Below are 26,590 nucleotides of genomic sequence, written 5' to 3'. Positions count from 1 at the left end.
ATCCTCTTTATATCTGCTAACATTGTGCCATGTCATAAAGAATATTTTCACGTAAAATCCCGGCTTTAGTTTTCAGATTTTTTATCACAGTAATTTAGTACGAATTTGGTGTGCGCGTGAGTGTATTTTTCACTGAAGGAGTAATAGTAGTGGCATTAGGGCAAATATTTTTTATTTGATAATGCAAATGCCTATTAGAAACCATTCACTTAAAAAAACATATAATTTTCATGTTAAACCATAAAATCCAACCCTTGGATGTCTTTTTAACTAGCAAGCAATGGCGACCTGAAATAACGCGAGGCCCGGGACGGAGAAAAAAAATCGTAAAAGAAAGTTTTCCAAGACTAAAGATTCGTCTCATACCAACTGCTTTTCCCCAGACACAACCCGACCGTTTACCAGGAGCTGGTGGTGGGAGACGACGAGAAACTCTTCGCTTCCAACTTCGACTTCAACGACAAGACTGTGCTGGTGTTCCACGCGTTCATGGAGCAGCCTGACGACGGCAGCAGCATCATGATTAGAGAAGGTGGGAAGTTTGCGAAAGACCTGGTCATTTTAACTTGGTAGAGGACTCATATATTTTGGACCCAAGTCCAAACCCGTGTACTCATGGTATACCCCAAAAGACCAAGCAGTAGGTTATACAATTGACGTCTCCAATACCAAGAGTGAAAATTCCCCCTGCAGCAGCTATCGATAATTTGTTTTAAGAATCACTTTCAACAAAACTGTGTGCTCTAAAATACAAATTTTCCTAAACATTACAGTAAGAAGCGGCGATAGCCTAGTTGGGTGTGGAACGGACTGCGAAAACGAATGTCCGCAGGTTCAAAACCCAAGGGCACACACCTCTGACTTTTCTAAAATCATGTGTGTATTCTTTGTGAATTTATCGTTCGCTTTAACGGTGAAGGAAAACATCGTGAGGAAACCTGCACATCTGAGAAGTTCTCTATAGGAATTTCGAAGGTGTGTGAAGTCTACCAATCCGCACTAGGCCAGCGTGGTGAACTAAGGCCTAATCCCTCTCTGTAGTAGAGGAGGCTCGTGCTCAGCAGTGGGCAAGTATATAATACAGGGCTGATATTATTATTATTATTATTATATTACAGTAAGAAGAGGCTTTTGCTAAAAGTGTAACAAATATTGTCTGAAAACACGAAGAATAGAAGAAGAGAAGAACAGAAAGACACAGCAAAATTGACAGACTTCTTGTACAACTAAATTGTTCGTTCCAGCATACATGCAAAGGGGCGATGCCAACGTGATCCTGGTGGACGCTCAGCGCCTGGAAGCTGGTCCGTGGTACTTCACCGCCGCGCAGAACACGTGGTACATCGGACGCTTTGCCGCGCAGTTCATCGACTACATGGTGTCCAGGTTTGAGATTTTGCAGACCCTCTTAGTTAGGGGCCGTTCAAGTATTACGTAACGCGATTTAGGGGGAGAGAGGGTGTCTCGTACAAAGCGTTATGTAACATTGTTCTTTTTATTTTAAAACAATAATGTATTTTAGCGACTTTCCGGTATTTTGCGTAAAATAATTGTGTAAATTAGAAAAAAATTGTAACTTTAGAGTTACATAACTTTTGGAAGGGTGGCGGGGGCATACAGGAAAACGTTACGGCGCGTTACATGGAAGGGGTGGAGGGGCCAAAAATCTTCAAAAATTGCGTTACGTAATACTTGAACGGCCCCTTACTTTCCAAATTTAGTTAACCAGGAACACTGTTTACCCTAATGGGGCAAAGTTACCTGATGGGACCACCAAGAACACGACTCTGGTCATTCAAATTTATGAAATTATACAGTCGTTATGAAATGAGATAAAAATATTTATCGGATGAAAATAATTGATATATTTATTGCAGGGGCTTGAACCTAAACAATACGCATCTGGTGGGTCACAGTTTAGGAGCGCAGAGCGCCGGGGTGGCAGGCAGCGCGTTAAAATCCGGTACTTAGTGTTGTTACCTTACTTTTTTTTATCTGGCACGCTAAGGTGCCTGAAGATATTTAGATCATTCGCTAGACTCTTTAAAACAATAGTCTTATATCAAATGATGTCTGAGAGTTATAATTTTAAAAGCGACTCCAAAGAGGAAGTTTCTTATATTTGTTCAGCTATAATTTTTGCGCCATGGTCAGATTTAAATATTTTTTAAGGTTGCATGGCTTCCGAATTATATAATATTAATAATTAATATCAGCCCTGTATTATATACTGTCCCACTGCTGCGTACGGGCCTCTTCTACTACTGAGAAGGATTAGGCCTTAGTCCACCACGCTGGTCTAGTGCGGATTGGTAAACTTCGCACACCCTCAAAATTCCTATAGAACTTCTCGAGTATGCAGGTTTCCTCACGATGCTTTCCTTTTCCAGGACGAGTGGCCCGGATAACCGGATTGGACCCGGCACTGCCGCTGTTTGACGGACTGCCCCTCGAACAACGGCTGGACCCGTCGGACGCGCACTTTGTCGACGTCATACACACAGACGCTGGGATATTCGGTAAGTGTGGTACTGGTCATCAGGAATGATTGGCATGGAGTGGAGAGATTGGAAGAAGAGGTCAGAAGTTTCTCGCCAGTATGGCTATGATCTCATACTGGTGAGAAACTAAATATAGAGACCCATCCATGATTGTCAAAATTAGAAATCAAGACTACCCAACCACAAGCACGCACCACACAGGAGACAACCTATAAATGACCTGCGTACACAAATTTCAAAAATTCTATCGCCTTGAAAAAACATCCTCTATACGAACGATTTACCCTCAATATTGATATAAACAAATGATGTACCAAAAAAGTCATAACACCACTAAAGCTAAATCAATGAAAAGAGGGCTGTGAGTTTTGAATCATCAGTGTTTCATTAATTATGATTTGCAGGCTACAAAATTCCTGTGGGCCACATCGACTTTTACCCCAACGGTGGGCAGAGTCCGCAGCCGGGCTGTGAACTGGAAGTCGTCATACCCCAGCAGCTGCTACTAAACAAGTGTAAGTTACCAATTTTGCAATAACTCCCTACACATTCTTTTCCTAACTTTGTACTGCAAGCCTAACAATGTAACATGATTTATCTATCTTAATTTTTTGATTGGAATTAATTATTATTCTTTCATACTTACCTCTTGCTTTATGTCAAACAAGGCAAGGATATATGATGGAGGATGACAGACCTCACGCACTGATAACAAGGGGCCCTGAGGTTCATAATAATAAAGGACGAATAATTAACAAAAATACAATAAAAAGGTTGAAGATAGGTAACCGCCGTTTTAAATAAACGATCTCAATCGATTTTTCGAATCCATTCCAAAAATGGACCAATCAGAAGAGTTTTTTTTTACATGCTTACAAAAGACTCATTTTGATTGGTTTATCTTCTGGATCTATGAATATTGAGATTAGAAACGGTTTTTTTTAAACAGCCGTATATTTATGATCACATTTACTCCGTTTCTTACACGACTTCAAAATTCTCATAACGAAATGCTTTATCTAAGCTAACCCACTAACTCCCCACGGACCACAGTTTTCTGCAGCCACTGGCGTTCCTACATGTTCTACGCGGAATCGATCCTGCGACCTCGTTCGTTCGTGGGCACCGAGTGCCCGTCGTACCGGCACTACACCAGCGGACATTGCGTTGGCTCGCCCACCGCACACATGGGCTACGGTGTCGATCCTAAGTAAGGGACCAAGGCTTTTAACAAGGATATGGCTTTTTGGGTTTCTGGACACGATGCAAAGTATTTAACAGTAACTGTCACTGGTATACTAGCAGTATTGTAGCTGATTGTATTTTAGAACTATCCACAAATACACTGTTGCTTTTATCACTTGCAGGTAAGGAACGCACAGCACTGGGGTATTATACATTCTATTTGATGGGAGATAAGACACTACATAATCATAAAATTCAGTTTAACAGCAAAGACAAAGATTTTAAATACAATAAACTACATGTGAGAAATAAAAGAGTTGACGAAGATATAGATACATATTCGAATATTAAAAGACTTATAAACACTGATGAAGAATTAAAAGCAAATTTTGTAATCAATGCAGACACTAAAGCAAATGATCAAACAAAACGTAATGACAATAGTACAATCAATGAAACAAGATCACGATTACGTAATCAACTAGAACCAAATTTTGGTCATCATTCAAATAATTCGAAAGATAACAACACAGCTCAAAGCAATTCGAACAACAAACTAAACGGTAAAGTGAAACCAAAATCAACCGTTGAAAATAATCAAGCATTCAACAAAGAAAACACAAACCCCACTTTAGAACAGAGACAATCTACTCAACACCAATTAAGTCAGAAAGAATCCAAGATCATGACCCGCCATAAACGCTCCCTACCCTTCCAAAGATCAGATGACCACAACCTCCTCTCCAGGATACTGAACTTTTTGATCAATAATGGAAGAGGAGTCCTGCCAGTGATCACAGTGATGAGGGAGATGAACACTTTAGTGAAAAGCTCTAATGGGGAACTGAGCCATTTCTTCAAGGAGACAGGGAGATATTTGGGTGGCACTCCTGTGTTCCCCCAAATCTCATACACCTTAGAATTGGGGCAAGAAAGAAAGACTATAGCATTTATAAAGAAATTGTTAGGGTTAGATCGTAAAGGAGATAGATTGACGATCACTAGTAGTTAATTGTTAAATAGATAATGTTTAGTTTAGATGATATTTAACACTATTGCAATAGTGGTAGAGTACAAAATTGTAATCCTGATGAAATGCATGATCAAAATGGCGCACATATTGACACAGCTTGTAATGAAATTAAAATTACTTGGCATTGTACATTATGAAATGATGTAAATTTGCACCAAACACTGTTTCACTGTTATTATAATTGAACCTATTTTCCATTCATCAATCTATATCTATACTATTATATTAAGCTGAAGAGTTTGTTTGTTTGAACGCGCAAATCTCATAAACTATTTGTTAGAATTGAAAAATTCCCTTAGTGTTGGATAGCCTATTTATCGAGGAAGGCTATATAACATCACGCTATGATAAATAGGAGCGGATCATCAATGAAAATTATTACAAAAACTGAAAAAAAATATTCCTTTTGAGAGCTTCCGTTGCGTCCGCTGTGTAAATTGTCAAAGTTACGCAACAACCATGTATGACGAAATTGTTCCTCTTAAAAAGATCTAAAAAATATATTTTAAAACAAAGTCTCTGCTCCATCCGTCTACCTGACTGAACGCATGAAGCTCAAAAACTACCCAACGGATTTAAATGAAATTTGGTATGGAGATAGTTTGAGACCATAGAACATAGGCTACTTTCTATCCCGGGAAAATATATAGCGGGACTTTTATCCCGGTAAATACGTTAACGCGAGCGAAGCCACGAGCAAAAACTAGTATAGGATAAAGTAAAGTTATTTCATAGTTTTTATTATAAACTAATATGTTTTACTGTCCGCCAGCGCTCGGGGCGTTTACTACCTGATCACGCATCGCAAATCGCCCTACTCCATAGAGTAAGTTATTATTATGAATATATTTTATGTTTGTACTTTTTTTTATAAATATACCAATTATCTTTAGGTATCATGTTGTTTTATTTTAATAATTAATTATATTATGCTTTGTTTAGCTTTGGAACTATACAGCGTGTTTTTATTTTTGTCATGTTTTAAATAAATAATTTTCCTTTTAGATTCAAATCAAGTTCTTGATCATATAAACCATAGACAATGATATTTTTGAGAACTATTTATATGGTCATTTTTTTACTGTGCTCATCGGCTTCTCATCTTTTATAAAGTTTTAAATGCATTTTTATTTAAATTACTTGTACTTCAAATGTCTCCTTGAGTTTTATGAATTAATAACAAATCTATAGTACGTTATACACTTATACCTACTTGTTATGCCTTGCTAAGTCAGTGCATGCTAGTAACAGTTCTTCTACATGTGAGCCAATATAAATCCGACACAGGTATTAGTGTTCACATTGGTTAGATGCATGCATAACAGCGTGATTGAGTCTTTTTTTACAATACTTGCCAGTGGCACCCAAACTAAGCTACGCTTGTATTTTGGGCTGCCACATTATCTACAGATTGCAACAGTAGAATCAGACGCGTACAGGATACATTTTTATAAATCACTTGTCCATATACTTAAAAGTTGTATTAGGAGCCGTTCAAGTATTACGTAACGCAATTTTTAAAGTTTTTTGAAACCACTACCCTCCCCTCCCCCCCATGTTACGCGCCGTAACGTTTTCCTGTACTAGTGTTGCCCAAATTCAGTCTTGGTCTTGCAGTCTTGGTCTTGTTCTTGCGTTTTTGCAAGACCAAGACCAAGAACAAGACTGCGTATTTTTAGCAAGACCAAGACCAAGACTGACCGTGCAAGACTTGAGCAAGAACAAGACATAGCCTGCAAGACTCTTGCGTCTTGCAGCTAGGACTTAGCGCTATTTCACTGAGTAGTTAGGTGTAACAGTTCGGTGTATAGGTAGGTACGCTTAGGAATTCTATGAGACGCAAAAACTGTATCAAAGAATATGAAAAACTGGACCTATGCGCATTCCGACTAATACCATAAACATAGCGAATAAAAAAATATCTATTAAAATCAAACTGAGTGCATGCATAACTATGTTTTAACCATCGGCACTTTGATAATGCGGCATCAAAGGTTTTGTACTTACTTCTCAAAGAAATTTGCCGCTTTTCGGAAGTACATGGTTATGATAAACGCGCCGGCGGCTTCTTTTGAAATCTAAAACAATCGTTGCCGCCACGCCGAAATCATAACATTTGACACTATTTGATTGCCGCCATAGGGCGTAGGTATACTCATGCAAAATAATTTCGAATTTTAAGAGTACCTACAGGTGTTCCAAAGAATAAATAAGTTTCAGAGTGCTTAGAATGAAAATGAATACATTATACTGATCACGCAAGTAGTATTATGATTGGGATAAAATGGTAAGGATAGCCCGACTAGAAATTTAAAAGTGCGACCAATGGGGCCCCTCTTGGGCTTCCCTCTTGGGGCCCACTTTGGGATGTCACGCAAAGCCCTCTTGGGTCCCCATTGGGAAATCCCAAATGGGCCCCCATTGGGAAATCCCAAATGGGGCCCAATTGGGAAATCCCCATCAGATCCCAATCTAAATTTATAAAAATCTAAAATTTCAAAAATCAAAAATAATTTTGAATTACGGACTCTGATGGTACTATAACTTTATATTTCGATTAGAAAGTGAACTATTGGTTGAATGCATCCTTGTCGTCAGTTGGGCTCGAACTCGGGTCCTCTTGATCATCAGTCGTTCACGTTACCACTGGTCCAAGCGGGAATATTACATTCGTCGCTTTATTTGATGTACATCGAATCAACTAGATGATATTACTAATATTGCGGTTAAATGTTTAATATTTGTTTCTGTTTTTCGTTTATCTTAGTTAGATTTATTCAAGCGGAACTATTAGCAATAATTTACTATTTCAACGTTGGGATTTCCCACTTAAATCCCACTCAAGCCCCAATTAGGAAATGTTAACAATAATTTTTCATTTTTACTTTGGGATTTCCCACTTTGGCCCCACTCGGGTCCCAATTGGGAAATATTAATAATAATTTTTCATTTTTACTTTGGGATTTACCACTCGGGCCCCAATTGGGAAATATTAATAATAATTTTTTATTTTTACTTTGGGATTTCCCACTTTGGCCCCACTCGGGCCCCACTTGGGAAATATTAACTATAATTTTTCATTTTTACTTTGGGATTTCCCACTTTGGCCCCACTCGGGCCCCAATTGGGAAATATTAACAATAATTTTTTATTTTTACTTTGGGATTTCCCACTTTGGCCCCGCACGGGCCCCAATTCGGAAATATTAATAATATTTTTTATTTTTACTTTGGGATTTCCCACTTTGGCCCTCGGGCCCCAATGGGGCATTCCCTATTGGGAATGCCCTTTGGGGCCCACTTGGGCCAGATGGGTACACTGGGCAATCCCAAAGTAATTTCTAGTCGGGAGGTAGTAGATGTCATATTAATTCATTCTAGTAAGTATATATTATAAGATTGATTACTTATATGGTTTTAAACTAATTACTTAGGTACTATTATTGTACATTTAGTCATTATATTTCTTAAGTTTTTTACAAGAAAAAAATAGCAAAAAAGTGTTCAAATATCACCCCGCACCCGTTTAATAAATATTGTAGCCACTTTTAAATATACTTGAAACGTGTAAAAAAATTCTACAAAACTAATAAAATAATATAAAAAGCGTAGGTAGTTACCTACTAATAAAATAAAAAGCCTGCGATAAGAGTTTTGTATTACTTACCAGCCCGAATATCTCTGAGAGAGATGATGAGAGTATGTATTTACTAGCTGTGCCCGCGACTTCGTCCACGAGGAATAGTAACTTTGGAGGTATAGTGACGTTCAGGACTTATTTATTTATTTTAATACTTCTGTCATCAAACATACAAACGAACTCTTCAGCTTTATAATATTAGTATAGATGTACGCCAAAACATTCACTTATATGTAAAGAATAGTGATTGGCACTAATTCTTTACATATATTTTATTCATGCGTCGCGTCTGTACAAGTAGGTAATATTTAGTGTGTGTTTGTACGCCGCACGCGGCATTGTTTGATTTGCGGCGGCATCCTTTTCATAGAGCCGGCACGTGGCGAGGCGGCGCGGTAGAAAGCAAGGAAACGTACTATAAATAAAAGGAATTATTTTAATTCCAGTCATTTCCAATTGAGCTGTGCTTCGAGTCTAACTTAATAATTGTTTTTACTAATTCTCGTTGTTTTCTAAAAACGTATCATGTGTACAATTTAATATGAGTGACGAAGATTCAAATTATTCTAGTCCGAGTAACGAGAGTTTGAGTCACAGATCTAAAAGACCCAAAAGCAAATTTGAGGAGTTTTTCGAAATAATTCATGCATCCGAAACTGCCTTCTGTAAATTGTGCCAAAATAAAAAGATTGAAATAAAAATGAAAAACAGAAACACTTCAGGCTTAAGGAAACATCTAATATCTTTCCACAAAAAGGAATCAGAAATATTTCTTCCTGTTAAACCAAAATTAAGTGGAGATATCACAAGCTTTTTAGTAACCGCTGGAAGAAGTGGACAGGTAAGAATATTTTTTTAACAGTTAAAAGAATTTTAACTCTGCGTAGCTATTCATGCGATACTTTCAAAAACGCCATTAACTTACATAAGTATTTTTGAGTTAGTGGTGTTTTCATCTAGGGGTGCGACATATTAAGTATGTAATTATCGTCTTAAATATTTTTATAAACACCCATATTTTCATTTAATCGGCCAGTAACAACTAAGTACTTTTTGGTAAATTACAGTATACAGTGCAACCTTAATATAACAAATATCAATTTAACGATTTTCTCGATTTAACAACAACAAACCTCCTCCTCTTAAACGCTCAAACCTAGTATGTTTTAAATAATAACACAAGATTTATTGTTTTGTTTCAGTCGGAAAACAGCAGTGACAAAATCACGACAGCTACAGTTGATTGGGTGGTGAAAAATATCTTCCCTTCTCATTTTTCGATGACGAAGCTACACAAGTATATTTTCGACGTATTTGCCCTAATATGGTGTTTCCTAAAAGGTCTACACTTAGAAGGAAAGTCAAAGAGCGATTTGAAGAGCTCCAATTGAATCTCAAGGAACGACTTCAACAATTATCATCTAAAATGTCTTTTACCATTGATGGGTGGACGTCAATTGCTGGTAGGAGTTACTACGGGGTTACTATTCATTATATAGACAACGAAGGGAAGTATCAATCTGTAGTTCTTGATTTTATACCATCACGCGGTCGACATACTGGGGAAGATATTGCAGCGATTTTCCATGAATGTTTATTGGAATATGGCATAATTGATAAAATACAAGGTATCACGGTCGACAACGCAACTGCAAATACCAAATTTATGTATGAACTGGGCAAACAGCTGCCGCTACACTTTGATTCAGACAATCAACATTTCCGGTGCTTTGCTCACATTTTAAACCTTGGTGTACAAGATTTATTAAAGACCTTAGCATTACACTGTGAGTCTGACACTAACGCGCAAGATCAGCAGTACGAAGACTATGCAGACGAAACTGAGGATGAGGAAGATGAAGAATCTGCACCAAATATTGCTGACTCGCGTACATCTATAACAAAGTTACGCAGTATTTCCAGTAAAATAAAAAGAAGTGAGATAGTGAAGAAGAAGTTTCAGTCTGCTTGTGAAGCAGCTGGCGTGCCATCAAATCTAAATGCCATTCTTGACTGTCCAACGAGATGGAATTCCACACATGATATGATTGGATTTGGTTTAAAAGTGAGAGCGGGCATTGACATATTGTGCAGTTCTGTCACCGAATTAAATGATTTTCAAATCACAGCTAATGAATGGCAGGTACTCGAAAAATTACATAAATTTCTAATAAACTTTAAACTTTTAAGTACAAAACTTGGTGGAGACAAATATGTTACATTACCGCTAGTCATTGTATCATTCAATCTCTTGCTAGATAAAATTGAATCTATGGTAAAACAGTTAGATGAGAAACCTAATCGATCTGAAGTGGATGAAAGGCTCATTCTAGCTTTCCAAGCAGCTCGAGACAAAATGCTTAAACATTACAAGAAGAGCAACTGGATTTATTGTACTTCTTTAATTTTAGACCCAAGGCATAAGGCTCAGACTTTTGACCTGACAATGTGGGGAAGCAACTTAAAACAGAAAGTCTGCGCAAGTTCAATGAACTTTATGAAGAATATAAAAGTCTACACTCAGTGAACAAATCTCTGAAATTACCAGAAAAGAAAATCAAGTATGTGATGAAGATGAAGACGTAATAGACTTTGATAAACTCTATGAATGTCCCTCGACGTCATCTGGATCTTGTCTTCAAGGCTTAGTGACAGACGAGTTGGAGGAGTACCTGAGAAAACCAAGAACTGCCAGCTCGGAAGACATTTTAGATTGGTGGAGGACGCATGAGACAGAGTATCCGATTTTATCGAAAATGGCCCGTGATTTTCTCTCAATACCTGCAACTTCAGTACCTGCTGAGAGGTTATTTTCTAAAGCATCATTAGTAATTAGAAAACATAGAAATAGGTTAAGTGATGAGTCAGCCAGATGGTTACTTTGTATTAATTCTTGGTCAAAAAATTTTTTACATGTTTTAGCAAATGTAAGCTTATAAATCATAAATGTTTATTAAGAAACAGTTACTTCCATGGAAAACGACATATAGGTCAGTTGATTTTTCGAATTTCTTATCAAATCTTCAGATATTTATTAATCTGCTTGATCTTTACTATGGCTATGTTAATTCAAGCTCACAATGTTCCAATTCTAATACGTTTTTCTAAGATTTAAAGTAAACTTTAATAAATAGTAATAGACTAATAGGTAATTGCAAGACTTGCAAGACTCTTGCTGCAAGACCAAGACCAAGACCAAGACTGGGAGCGCAAGACCAAGACCAAGATCAGGTGTATTGGCGCAAGACCAAGACCAAGACTGGCTAAGTCTCGTCTTGTTCTTGCATTTGGGCAACACTATCCTGTACACCCCCGTCCCGCCTTCTAAAAGTTATGTAACTCTAAAGTGTCAATTTTTTTTTTGTAATAATATGTATTATATACTGTCCCACTGCTGAGCACGGGCCTCCTCTACTACAGAGAGGGATTAGGCCTTAGTCCACCACGCTGGCCTAGTGCGGGTTGGTAGACTTCACACACCCTCGAAATTCCTATAGAGAACTTCTCAGATGTGCAGGTTTCCTCACGATGTTTTCCTTCACCGTTAAAACGAACGATAAATTCATAAAGAACACACACATGATTTTAGAAAAGTCAGAGGTGTGTGCCCTTGGGATTTGAACCTGCGGACATTCGTCTCGGCAGTCCGTTCCACACCCAACTAGGCTGTCGCCGCTGTCATTGTTTTTATAATAGTCTCAATTATTTTACGCAAAATACCGGAAAGTCGCTAAAATACCTCCGTTATTGTTTTAAAATAAAAAGAAACAATGTTACATAACGCTTTGTATGAGACCCTCTCCCGCCCTGTAACGCATCGTAACGTTTTACAAGAAAAAAATTGCGTTACGTAATACTTGAACGGCCCCTTATGTAAGCCATACACGCTCCGGTCTACCGGATAGGTCATCTGTGCAGGTATGCCTGCGCAGGTATCAATTGAAAGAATTGATTTTCGATCCTGCGCCGGTCGCCTGCCTGCACAGGCTCAAAAATCTGCACAGTTCTATTCCCACACACATTTCGGTCCACCGGCGCAGGCATACCTGCACCGGTGGACCTTTCCGATGGACCGTAGCATGTATGGCAGCCATTAGTCTAAAAGGTGTTAAGCAAGCTATAGTGGTGAGCCGGGTGTGGAGCGCACCTGTACATGTGGTGCGGGTGCAGCAGCGAGCCCAGCACGAGCGAGTGCAGGTACACGGGGCGCAGCACGCGCGACAGCAGCGCGCCCTGCAGCCCCACCACGCACCAGCGCGCCACCTTGTCCGAGCACGACATCGTCAGCAGCCGCTCGCCCTGCACACCACGCCCACACCACACCGTTAGTACCACCGTCGTCTGATGGTGAGCGATACCACCGCCCAAAACAGTAGCTACACCGTACATAACTTCTATACATATTACAAGGTCCCCAAAAGCTATCTGTCTGTATGTGAATCATTTTCTCAAAATCGTATTTTGTACGATGTACTAAAAGATAGTGCAATTCCTGAAGAAGGTTTAGGTCAATAGTACATTGCGGTTTTATGTAAATTTATTAAAATAAAATATAACGATTACTTAATGAAAAGGTTGCGTGGTTGTAAAAAATCTCTTGAGACGGGATTTACGCGGGAAAAACTTTGTGACACACTGATTTCCACGCGGACGAAGCCGCGGGCATAGCAAGTTGAATTACAAAGTAAGTACTAAGACTACAATGTGCTCTACCTACAATATCCTTCAAACTAGAACACATCAGCACGCTGCTGCTAAGCATTACAAATCACACTATTAAACGTTTGACACACTCACTTGCATTACTCCGTCCCACGTCTGCACTGTGTTGACGCTGTTCTTGACCGGGATGGTGCCTTCGCCGGACTCTATTTTGGTACGGAGCTGACCGCGCGCCAGTCTGCAACATTAAATTTACTTTTAAAAGGTCCACACTGCTACCCAAGAAAATATTAAGCTATCATTATTGATCCCAAATTTTAAAGCACCCTGTATACTCAAAAATTGGTTATTTAAGCCAAAAATGCAACCAAATTAAATTGTTGGACCCGATGATTGGCTAGTTTTTAACCGACTTTAAAAAAGGAGGAGGTTCCCAATTCGACTGTATTAATTTTGTGTTTGTTACCTCAGAATTTTGACTGGGTAAACTGATTTTGATAATTCTTTTTATTAGGCACAGACTTCAAAATTGGTAACTAGTACAAAGGTAAGGATATTTTTTTTTTGGTTTTTAGTTGTTTTTGAAAGAGGCATAATTGTTTGTTATGTTGGCTTGATAAAAAAATATCAAAAGATCAATTAGCCATTTTTAGTCGCGACCTTGACAAGAGGGGGATCGGACAAGGAAATCGCCCAGCTGAAGACCTTTTTAAAATCGATACCCTGTTATCCAACAAAGTGTTTTATCTACAAAATAATTGAAATCGGGTACTATATTTCTTGCACTGGCACCAGTCCAGCTCTGACCTGTTGGGGTGTCGGTCGGGCTCGGGCTCGTGCTGCTCGTGCGGGCTGAAGATGCGTCCGTCGCCGCAGGGCGCCGTGCTGATGTACAGGTGCACCTGCCGGTTCGGCTTCAGCTGGTACCCGCCGCCCGCCACCGGCTCCAGGTCCGACTCCAGGATCGGCACGCGCGGATCTGGCGGACACCAAATGATATCAAACGGATCAATATTTGTTGATGAAATAGGCAAAACGTTCAAGCATGATGAAATCTTATACGATTTTAAACGCGCCGGCAAAATTGTGTCGACTGGCGAGGATATGATCCCTCCACATTTAATACTCTGTGCAGCCGCCAATGCTCTTTCAATCAGTATTGTGGAATCAATTGGGCAGTGCTCGTATGCATTATTGAAAATCTTAAATATATAATACAGTTTATAAATATTATACAGTACCCGGTTGCGAAGCGTACTTCAGTAGTTCTGCGTACAGATGGCGCTGCAGACAACGCCGTGCTGCCACCTGGCGGAAATTTACAAACAATAGAATTACACTTGTCATCTTTATTAATACTAATTTTAATTGATTGCAGGGAATAATGTTTGGATTTAATGAATTGACAGTAAAATTCTTTCAATTATAGAATTTCCACAAAGATTTTGAAATATTATACCAAAAAAAAAACAAACTCAAGCCAAAGATACTCTTATAAATAAAATTATACAAGTATATTAGTCACGTACGGAATCCAATAGCTCAGGGCTTATCAATAATATAATAAAAATACGTTGATAACACTTAAAAAAAAAGTTTTTTTTTTTAATATTGTGTCAGTAATGTACAATCAATTGTAATTTCTATGTACATGAGCCGAGGGTACAAGTTAGCACTGACCTCGGCGTGGCAGTCGTTGACGGCGCGGCCGCGCACGGACATGTGCTCGCCGGACACGCACTTGGTGCCCGTGGTCACGGCGATCACCTGCGCACGCGCACACAACAACATCAGACGATATAGATCAAGGCTGTCCAACCAATATGGTTGTTAAGTCTATGTTAAGTAGTTACACTGACTACAATGTCCTTCAAATCGGAACACAACAGCGACTACACACGGCAAAAATACACATTGCGGTTCCTACCCAGACAGATTCTCTCATATGAATGACCTACCACCAGTTTCAACTAAATTAGGCTAAGCATGTGCCTTGAGAAACCACTTGGTAGTGTTTTAATTGGTTATGGTTGTCTATTATTTATTTGTTTTAATCAACTTTTCACTACCTTCAGTCAAATCTACCCATGTCAAAAACTTAAATTTTCTTACAAGCGCAATAAAAAAAAATTAACAGCCTCTGGCCGTTATCGTCTGCACCTTTTTTTTATTTAAATATATATTTGTTTTTTATTAAAACAGCGGCCCGTACCCTGGCGTCTTTCATGTTGTTGTTGATCGTGATGACGATGCCGGCGAGCGCCTTGCGTTTCGAGTGCATGACGTCCAGCTTCATCATATCGCTGAATTTCTCGTTTATTATACTGCAAGGAACAAAAGAATTATAATTAATTACATTTTTCTGATATTGTGCATACTTCTACACAAGTTTGAGGGAGGTTTGTAATCAATATATGCAAGTTTTTAAAGAATTAATTAAAAATATTCTTTTGGGTATTTCCACTCTAGTTACGACTATGGCAACTATAGAAGCTGTAGAAGGAGATATCAAATGCTATTCTGATCGAAGATCATTCGATATTAAAATGAAACTTTTGAATGAACCGATTTTATTCTCCTTAAAAGACACAAGTGCGAGTTGGACTCATGCACCGAGGGTGTTTAAACTTGATAAATTTAACTTTGCAGTTCAATTCAGACACAGTTATTGCACTAATTGCAAATAAGTTAGTCTTAGTAAATTCGTTTTTTTTTTTAATTAAGTACTTTTTTACACATTTTAGATTTTTCCCTTTACATTTGCTGTAAATCAACTCTTCTTGCTTCATAATTCTAAGTCAAAGGAAACCATGCTATTAGGTTCCGATTCCTTCTAAAATCACAAAACATGCGACATGAATGGTCATATCTTTTGATCGGGTTGGACTTATAAATTTATTCTTTTCTCAGCTGAAAGAAACTATACCTGCATATTTGATAAAAAAATTTTACTTGATAGATCTACGCGTTCCTGAGAAAAGGGTCTAAAGAGACGAAAAGAGATCCAGTAAGGGTTCTTTTAGAAGTTCGGAACTCTAAAAATCATGGGCATTCTACAATATTTAAGGGCATCTCCATCAGATATCCAAGCTTTCAGGGCTCACTTGGCGATGTGGTCGGCGAGGGTCTGGTGCAGGAAGCCGGTGCGCGCGGGGTGGTGCGGCGCGAGTTATATATATATATGGACAGCAGCGAGTGGGGCTCACTTGGCGATGTGGTCGGCGAGGGTCTGGTGCAGGAAGCCGGTGCGCGCGGGGTGGTGCGGCGCGAGTTATATATATATATGGACAGCAGCGAGTGGGGCTCACTTGGCGATGTGGTCGGCGAGGGTCTGGTGCAGGAAGCCGGTGCGCGCGGGGTGGTGCGGCGCGAGTTATATATATATATGGACAGCAGCGAGTGGGGCTCACTTGGCGATGTGGTCGGCGAGGGTCTGGTGCAGGAAGCCGGTGCGCGCGGGGTGGTGCGGCGCGAGTTATATATATATATGGACAGCAGCGAGTGGGGCTCACTTGGCGATGTGGTCGGCGAGGGTCTGGTGCAGGAAGCCGGTGCGCGCGGGGTGGTGCGGCGCGAGTTATATATATATATGGACAGCAGCGAGTGGGGCTCACTTGGCGATGTGGTCGGCGAGGGTCTGGTGCAGGAAGCCGGTGCGCGCGGGGTGGTGCGGCGCGAGTTATATATATATATGGACAGCAGCGAGTGGGGCTCACTTGGCGATGTGGTCGGCGAGGGTCTGGTGCAGGAAGCCGGTGCGCGCGGGGTGGTGCGGCGCGAGTTATATATATATATGGACAGCAGCGAGTGGGGCTCACTTGGCGATGTGGTCGGCGAGGGTCTGGTGCAGGAAGCCGGTGCGCGCGGGGTGGTGCGGCGCGAGTTATATATATATATGGACAGCAGCGAGTGGGGCTCACTTGGCGATGTGGTCGGCGAGGGTCTGGTGCAGGAAGCCGGTGCGCGCGGGGTGGTGCGGCGCGAGTTATATATATATATGGACAGCAGCGAGTGGGGCTCACTTGGCGATGTGGTCGGCGAGGGTCTGGTGCAGGAAGCCGGTGCGCGCGGGGTGGTGCGGCGCGAGTTATATATATATATGGACAGCAGCGAGTGGGGCTCACTTGGCGATGTGGTCGGCGAGGGTCTGGTGCAGGAAGCCGGTGCGCGCGGGGTGGTGCGGCGCGAGGGGCTCGACGCGGCGCTCCTCGAGCACGGCGAGCGCGCTGCGCGCCGCCGCCAGCTTCGCCAGCTTCTTGCTCGAGCCTGCGGCGACAGCACGAGAGGGGGAGAATATTACTACAACTATTACATTTAAATAAGATCAGGAGGCCCTATTATATCTTAGCAGGAATTGCCTGACTCTCATTTTTAAGACCAGCTGCGCGATTCGAAGTATTTGTCTCATAAATAATGAATGCCTCAAATCCCTCAAAAAAAATACACGCTGTATATTTTTAACTAATTATATTGAACTACACTCACCGTATCCCTCAAACTTCTGCTCCTTGATCTGACACACCACTTTGAACCTCATGCTGTGGGCCAGTTGGAGTGGAGCTGTCAAAGAAATGACAATATAAGGTTTTGCAACACCTCACTGACAAAATGTGCAAGTTGGTCTTCTGACACTTTTGTATTTATGCCAATATACTTTTGGAGGAATACTGTCACCCAAAATTTGTTATGAATTATTTTTGGGAAAATAAAAGACAAAATGTTGATAATAAGTACCTTGACTGCCCACAAACATCACACATTTTATAATATCATTCAAAATTTGGGCATGGCCAGTAATAAAAACGAAGACTTAATCCTGGACCATGTTTTAAAAATGGATGTTCTGATAACCTCACAGCAAACTATAAGAGCTGGCAGCAAGATGCATTCAGAACTGACCCTGAGCAGAATCCAGCGGTGAACCATCTCCGAAGGTGCATGTGAAGGTGAGCCCGGGGTAGTTCTCATACAGCAAGTTGATGGGACTCTTGTGCGAGGTGGGGCCCACGTGGGAGCCGAAGAGTGCCGCGCCCGGGGACGGCGTCACCGCCGGGGAAGAGTTCCCTTGTTTGTCTGAGGGAAGACTACACGTTAACAACAGGAACAAGTTTCGAGACTAACCCCCTTATTCATAGACGTTATTTATTTAAGGACAGAGCATTGCTGTGATAATAAGTCTGTTTCTCAGCTTTATTTATCTGACAGCTTGCTTTTGTTCAACTTTATTTATCTGACAGCCAACTAGATTCAAGTTGTATCTCAATATTAGCCAATCACAACAGCCCTATGTCTACGCACTGCGATGGTTGCCATGCCGTCATCACTGAGAAACAGACTTGTTATCACAGCAATGCTCCATCCTTAGATAAATAATGTCTATGAATTAGGGGGTTACTTTATACAGTACATTTTGACAATGCGATACTGAATGAAACCACATACTATCTACTTAAAAATAATACTTAACAATAAGTTACTCAAACCATAGATGTAAAATAAAAAAGTGTAATTTTTGAACTAAATAAATATCAATAAAATTTTATTTAATACATGCCCTAATTCCACTCCTGCTACTCTAAGAACAATGTATATAGAGTGTGTACTAACTTTTAATCTGATTGCTCATGTCCGGTATGGAGACAGTCTCCGATGTTGTCGTGTCCATACTCTGGAACTCGGAAGCTGTGGAAAAAAAGTCTACAATCAGCATGTATCCAGGTTGACTCTAATTTGTTTAAGGTTGAACCACACCAACATCTAGCTATAACAAAGCGAGACGAATATGTAGCTGCGATTTAACGTAATGTTTTTAATCTATTTTTAGAGACTACGTCGGGGGCGTGGTTGTATTGAGGTCCTAGGTTCGTACCCCACGTCGAGCAGAAAAACCCAAACCCCTTGTGTTTGGGTTTTTCTGTTAAGTATCAGCCCGAAATTTGGAATTTGTGACGATAGGCTCGCCACATTATCACATCAAGGGAGGGAACAAACTCGGCGAAGTGGGCGTCCTGGTTGCACCTCTGCCCACTCCTTTAAGGGGTAAGGTGTGTGTTAATTTATGTGACTAGGTCACATGGTAAAGTTGTTAATATTAACTTGATATATCCCCAGGATTTCATGCAGTACATTTGCACACAACATACTCTTTTGTTTTTTTAATCTAAATACTTAAAGCACGTGCCGGAGTAGAGATTTTCGTCAGCGGTGAAGTCCTGTGGCTTGTCGTTTGTGGGCATCACGCGGCCGGCGCGCGCCAGGAACGCGGCGAGGCAGGCGCGTGCGGCGGCTGCGCGTGCCTCTCGCTTGCTGTGGCCCCACCCTTCAAACGTCATGTCCGCCACCTACGACACAATAATGGCGGGATGGTATTATAGGGTGAACGAATGTTGAGGGGATGTCAATGTATTGGTACTTTCTTATCTTGTTAGTTGACATAATATTTCAAATGGAGTGTATTTGTATACAGGTGAATAGAACAATACTGTAGCCTCTGTGGCATAGTTGTATTACGGTATGACTGCAGTGCTGAGGTCTTGTGTTCAATCCTCGGGTCGGATAAAAGTGATATTGAGTTTTTCTATTCAATATATGACACTTTGTACCCGACATGGCGATAGGCTCGCCCCCTACCACATCATGTGACAGAATACGGACAGCAGAGAGTGCACAATTGCGCTTCTGTCTACCCCTTTGCGCGTTAAAGGCATGAGTGTATGAGTTTGTGTAAAATAAATCAGAGATTAAAACAAGATTTCTTTCCTCGTATACTCACAGTAATTTCTACTCCAAACATGCGGTTATGAGGGGGCCCCAACACCATCAAGTCTTTGAAACTATAATCTACATCCAGTTCGTTCAGCACGCATATTGGATGTTTGTTAGATGTGAGCAGTTCAATATTCATCATGACTTAAAAATTATTTATTTTAAATTTATTTCCTTGATGGTTCATTTATAAATTATAATCAGAGAGAATTTATTCTATAGATCAAGTAAAACACAATTTGAAATTAACAGTTGTACAATAGGGGACATCCATAAATTACGTCACACTTTAAGCTTAAAGTTATCATATGCAGATACAAATTTCACCTGTTTTAATATAAGTGTGGATAAAGTATGATAATCAAGCGTAAGACATTATTATTTGATAGATAATATCTATATGTCTTTATACTTTTATTAATCAATGAATTCAATAGATTCTATAATAATAATAAAAAAAAATCAATTTTGTTAATAAACTATATTAATAGATGTGTGGAAATGTTATCTATTTTGTTCCTTCTTATCCTTATTTTACGTAACATTAGCACATAAAATTTCTATCTAGTTATTTGGTGATTAAAAATTATTTGATATTAATAATAAGATAATATTTACATCTCTTTTTTTATTTCATTGATATTGTGAATTGAAATATTATAAATTATTGTTTTACAGTTGGAAACTTTCAAACAAATAATTTTGTGATTGTAATTTTCTAAATATTTACTTTACTGCTATTCCACAATGACTATTGAAATTTCAAAAATGCCTGTGGCTTTAAAACAAAAATCCAAAAATCAATCAAAATTATTTTCTTCCAATTTCTTTTAAAAAAGTTTTTTACTTTCAATCCACTTTCACACAGTGGTGTGAATAAAAGTATGGACACTAATATGGCAAAGTTTTTTAAAAAATTGGCACAACTAACCAAGATTGAAAAATGGTATAATACCCTAGGACAAGGCACAAAAGCAACAAGCATTTTTAAAAAAAAACAATTATAATAATAATAATATTAGCCCTGTATTATATAATGTCCCACTATTGGGCATGGGCCTCCTCTACTACTGAGAGGGATTAGGCCTTAGTCTACCACGCTAGCCTAGTACAGATAGGTAGACTTCACACAACTTCGAAATTCCTATAGAGAACTTCTCAGGTGTGCAGGTTTCCTCTCAATGTTTTCCTTCAACATTAAAGCAAGGGATAATTCACAAAGAATACACACATCATTTTCGAAAAGTCAGAAGCCCTTGCGTTTTGAACCTCAGACATTTGTCTTGGCAGCCCATTCTACAACCAACTAGGCTCTCGCCACTTAACAACAATTAAATTTCATAATTTTTTGTTAATAGAATGTCAATTTTTTTAATAATTTTTCATGTTCACGCAAAGGTTTGATGCTAAAATTTAACTATTTTTCAGATTTTATTGTGGTTTTTATATTTTTATTATTTTTCGATGTTTTGAAGACTTTGCAGACTCCATAGTTGTGGTTCATGGTTTTTTGTTCTTGGAATTTCAAGGGACATGAGTTTAGTCAATGAAATTTAAAAGTTAGAGAGAAAAAGATAGACTAAATTAAACACTCTTTCTCTCTCTATGTTCATTGTGGAATAGCAATAGGATGGTCGAAAATTAATATAATAGGCATAATCGGGCAATTAAAAATATCAAAGACCGGCACGTTACTGTTGGTCATGAAAAAATATCTTTAATATTAGCATGGCTTTCACCGTTGATTTTGCCAATGACAAGTAATAATAGCGGATGCAAAAAAAAAATAAAGTCTTCCAATTTCAATTAATATGTTATTATACTATTTAAATTTAGAATGCGTGTGTCAGAAATGAATACCGGTTCATACCAAAAAGAGAATCATTTTAAAAAAAATAATGTTTCATTTGAGTGTTTAAATAAAAGTAAAAAAATATCATGACTAATCTAACAACTTATTTTCAAAAATTGAACATCTCATGTACCAAATGCAGTCACTGGAAGATATAAACAGTTTTTATTGAAAATAAACAAAGGACATCAAAACAGCGAAAAAAACATTCAGCTATACTCGCCGGGCACTAAGAATGGTTGTAACACCAAATAACACTACATTATAATGTTCAACGAAAACAAACAACATTCACAACTATTTTGGAATAAAAAACACCAATAAACTGTAACTAAAACCAACGCACTACAGAATTTTGCAAACTTAGCGAAACTTTTTATCTTTAGTGATGACCAGGAAAAAACTTGAAATACTATCGAATATCGATAGATATAGTTTAACGTTTTAAGCTTTCGTTTATGTTAATTTACAGTAACACTAAGCTTTCACATAATTGTAATTGTCTTTATATCTTTCAATTCACACAATTTATTAATTTTATAAAATGAAGGTTATAAATTTTAAATTATTATCAAGGCCTTAATATTTGGAAAAAATAATGACAGACCATTTAAATAAAAGTTATAATATCAGAAACACGAATTCATACTAAATGAAATTCGGCTACACGCATTATACATTTTATTTGATAGGTCAGAGGTTATCGATATCGACAATAACAAGTTGTTTCACATCGCTACAGTGCCTGTACTGTGTAACATGACATGAGTCACTTATTTTTTTAAATTCTTACGGATGAAGGAATTTAGTTCCATACAGACTCGTCTCATGACATGACTTTTTTTCTACAAATACACATATAAAGCTGTATCCTTCGCTGAGCTCTGTATATGTAATTGTGAAATATATTTTTTAAACTATTATGTTATTGTAAACTCGGGAACGTGACGCATCCATGAACCAAAAATAATGAAACGCATATAAAAAAAAGTCAGCTTATCGTTTATTCTAATTTTAAATTTCAATAATCATACGCCTGTACACTCGGCACGTGCAAGTGATGTACCACAAGTATCTACCTATTTGGACATGTTTGCTATAACATATTTTAGCAGTCTCGTAGTTGTTTTGAGTGCGCAACGTTGCTTTGAGGTCTCGGATTCAAACCTTAAGTAGGACAAAGTGATATTGGAGTTTTTTGCTCAGTATCAGCCCGGTGTCTGAAATTTTTGCCTGATATGGCGATAGGGTCGACCCCTTTACAACACGGAACGGAACAGACTTGGCGAAAAGCCTGCCGTGGTTGCACCTCTGCCTGCCTCTACAGGCAAAAATGATATGTATTTGTGTTTCTTATATTTTATAGTCATGATGTTTAAGAGATATTTATACATAATTATTGTCCCTTCTACAACTGGAATTAAACCTTCATCTTTGGACTTAATACCCAAAAGGCGCAAGAGCAAGAAAAACAATGCCTCATACACTCATACAACACGGCACTTCAATAACATTGTTGTCGATTCTAAGTATCTGTTACCTAGCCTTCCAAAATTATTACATCTTTGCATAAGTTTGTATGTGTTGTTTATTGAATTGTGGGAAACAGTAACGTATTTAGGTCGATGCGATGTGGACATGACCCCCCACGCAATAAAAACGTCTATAAATTTACAGGTAGCCTACTCGTTCAATTGACAGTATAGTTGTTTTTTTGCGTTCACATATCATATTTTCTACACTCACTCACTCGCTAGATTATTTATTTGAAGTTTGTATAAGTTATATCACAAGATTTGGGAAAAGCTGGTAATTTTTTGTTGTTTTTTTCCTATGAATCTCAGAGAAGAATTATTTTATTATAAAAAATAACAACTTATACATAGATTTAGCAATAAAAACAATTTTTATTACTAATATTTCTATTTTGAGTATTTGTGTGATTTTACTGTGCATGTAGTGGTGACAGGAGGTACTCACGGTGACAGCCATGGTGAAGCTGGGACAGTGCGCGGGCCCGCCCTGCCGCAGCACGCTGTACGTCACGCGCACGCCCAGCTCGTTCAGGGCGGACACGGGACTCTTGCCGCCGCACTCCACCGAGTCCGCTGCGTTAGCCAGGGCCTAGAAAACAATACTGGATACATTTTTGAATTGATTGTTAAAAAACTATATCCGAAAAAATAACAATGATACAGAAGTGATATGGGCTTACGTGTCAGATGGTGTATGACCGAATTTTCACTTAAAAAACTGTTTTTTTTTTAAAAGGCGGAACACAGTTTAGTCGAACTTTAAGTTACCTAGAATTTACAACGTGCACAAAGTTTATATTGATAAACAAACGTTTATAGGACATATCATATGACACTCACTTGCAAATTCCATTTGAACCCGCCTCCAACTTTGATCGAAGCCGCTTGTTTCTTCGGCGGAGGTTCGCCATCTAAAACAATGGTATTGTTAACACTTCTTCATGAGAAGTTTCTGGTAAAGCTAGGGTTCCCTAAGGTTCTGTCATATAGTCTCCATTGATAATCACCAAAATATTTTTAAAGAAACTTATTAAGACAGCTAGCTTCTAAAAAACGTTTCTTGTACTTAAAAAAAACCTTCATACGTTCGTAATACGCGGATAAAGAGCGGGGGGCAAACATCCTAAACTTCTAGCTCTATAAATGCGTACCTGTATGTCTAGCATTATTGTAAATGGATCTTACCCAAGATTCGAGCTGATTTGCCTATCTCCAAACATGCCAATAACCACCTCCTAAATATATCTACATACTATGGAAATGTGGATTTAAATTGAAATGTAGCATTGTACCTGGATAAAGTTTATTTCTACGTACTTTCAAACTCATCCTAAAACTTATTAGAACACTGCATGGAACTCAAAACATTCTTATTATGTGGTAACTAACAATGGTACGAAAGTGTTGATTTTGTAAGTATAAAAAATATGTTACTTTCATAATACTTTTAACTTACTTTCGCAAGTAATCTGTACTATATTTTCAACTTCACAATTTTCCATATTCCCAACAAAGATAAAATCACAAACGCACTTTCAATTAAAATTTCAAATATAAAACTGACAGACAACTTAACTGGTATTATTGAGGGTAGATAAAAATCGTTGCACGTATTGAAGTTTGAATTGGGTGATAGAGTCTGTCTGGTGAAATAAAAAAAAAATACGGTCTGTAACCCCGTGAATATTAAAAAGATGAGGTTATCTTAAAATTATATTTTCATTAAAAAAATATTTTCTATTTTAACGATTTTAAATAAAAACATTAGTCACTTGATGTTTACCCGCGGTTATAAGGTATATTGTCTTGAATTTGCCGCCATACTTTCAGTGCCACGATTCGTTGGCAACACTCTAGCACGCTTCACATGGATATCTTTCATACATTGAATTTTGCTCACCACTCGGTTTAACTAAAGATCATAGCTTTTTTTTTCTGATGCCGTATAAGAATTTTTGCCCACGTTGTAAAAAATGTATATAATTTAACAACGGGTGATGTTATCAAATAGGTTTTTCGAAATTAGAGCGTATTGACGTACTTCAGGCGCCAAAACGAAACGTTTCAGCTGATATACTTATTGGTAATTAAATATCCACTAATTATTTACTATTTTATTACTTTACTTATTACTCTCCGACTGAAGCGTATTTTGTTATTGCGTTTCCAAATTTTACAACGAATAAACTTCGAGCTAAGGTAGTCGATACCATGATGGTAAGCGCGAAGAATATAAACAATAGAACACCATCAAGAATGTTAAATTACAATAACATCCATCACACTCCAATTCATACTCTAAGATCTTGGATGAAAACTCATAATGCCCAGTAAAAGGGAAGATGCAGTTATATTTCTCAATATTTTATGACGAAAAGATAAAAAAAAAACATAAAAGAAGGTCCACTGCAACGTTATTATTTTAGTTAATATTGATAATTATAAATAATTATGAGTTGAAAGTAACGTAAAACAGAACGTGTTTTAATCCACCAATCAGCGTCTAGTCAGTAGTGACGTCATATCTGTTATTACAACTTGTTTTAGGTTATAAACATTTTTGCCGAAATTTATAGCATTTTTTAAATAAAAATGGAAGGTGCGTCAGTGGCGTAGCGCAGTTGGGGCGGACGGGATATGAAATGAAATGAAATGATTTATTTGAATCTGTAAAATGTTATACATTATTTAGATTCCGTCAATATTAACTCTACCACCAGTTCGGAAAGCAGTTTTCACCAGAGAAGAACGGGCAAGAAACTCGGGTGTTGCTCTTTTCAATCAGTTTAGGGTAAAGACTACATTACATGATAAAGTGATAAGAGAAAAAAAAAGTTTAGAGCAGTTCATTACTCATACTTTTAAGAGGCAGAAAATTCATGTCATGAGACCTTTATAACTTTTTAGCAATGTTTAGAAGGAGAGGGGAGGGGGGGGGGGGGGCTGGTACGCCTGCTTCCAGGGATGGCGCCAAGACGCGCCCCACTTTTTATTTTTCCATATAACCTTACAGTGTGCATGAGTGCACACGCACACTACGTTGGATAACGTCGAATTTCAACCAAAACAAAAAAAATAAAAAAAATAAAATAAAAAAATAAATTTAGTATCTTATTTTTTTATATACTCGTGATCTATTCTATGAGAAAATTATAACATTAATACCATAATAAAATATTGCATCTTCTCTCTTACATAGGCTGCATGTCTAAGTAAGTTATATACAACGGTAATCCATACTCACATCTATTATTAGCCCTGTAAGGTCTCTTTCCCGTCATCACTCTCGGTTGAGGAATCACTAAGTGTAAGTTGCTATCATTTCGTACGTTTGCCTGTGAACAATATTATTAAACATGTCTTGTAAGGTAATGTATATGCATGCATTATACAACATACCTATATGAGCAGGGTTGTT

The 26,590-nt window shown here is 38.4% G+C and overlaps 1 protein-coding gene across 9 annotated transcripts in view; it reads right to left on the bottom strand.

The window, feature by feature from the left end:
• LOC115447142 (double-stranded RNA-specific editase Adar) overlaps positions 1-26,590 on the bottom strand; it is a 46,071-nt gene that overhangs the window by 15,986 nt on the left and 3,495 nt on the right. For 7 of the 9 annotated variants that reach the window (XM_037443430.1, XM_037443429.1, XM_037443431.1 and 4 more), the window contains 14 exons: positions 26,417-26,507; positions 24,013-24,083; positions 23,618-23,761; positions 19,202-19,361; positions 18,628-18,702; positions 17,920-18,093; positions 17,506-17,580; positions 17,145-17,286; positions 15,233-15,344; positions 14,701-14,787; positions 14,262-14,328; positions 13,828-13,999; positions 13,156-13,258; positions 12,506-12,657 (listed from right to left, as the gene is read on the bottom strand). In XM_037443430.1, coding sequence (XP_037299327.1) covers positions 12,506-12,657; positions 13,156-13,258; positions 13,828-13,999; positions 14,262-14,328; positions 14,701-14,787; positions 15,233-15,344; positions 17,145-17,286; positions 17,506-17,580; positions 17,920-18,093; positions 18,628-18,702; positions 19,202-19,361; positions 23,618-23,761; positions 24,013-24,083; positions 26,417-26,507 — 1,625 coding nt within the window. Of the gene's footprint in view, positions 1-12,505; positions 12,658-13,155; positions 13,259-13,827; positions 14,000-14,261; positions 14,329-14,700; positions 14,788-15,232; positions 15,345-17,144; positions 17,287-17,505; positions 17,581-17,919; positions 18,094-18,627; positions 18,703-19,201; positions 19,362-19,792; positions 20,425-23,617; positions 23,762-24,012; positions 24,084-24,628; positions 24,771-26,416; positions 26,508-26,590 lie in introns of those variants that run through there. The other 2 variants (XM_037443434.1, XM_037443437.1) reach the window with 2 other exon arrangements.

This window comes from Manduca sexta, chromosome 26 (assembly GCF_014839805.1).
Source record: "Manduca sexta isolate Smith_Timp_Sample1 chromosome 26, JHU_Msex_v1.0, whole genome shotgun sequence".
Classification (NCBI taxonomy): Eukaryota; Metazoa; Arthropoda; class Insecta; order Lepidoptera; family Sphingidae; genus Manduca; species Manduca sexta.
This window is presented reverse-complemented; position numbering and strand designations above follow the sequence as displayed.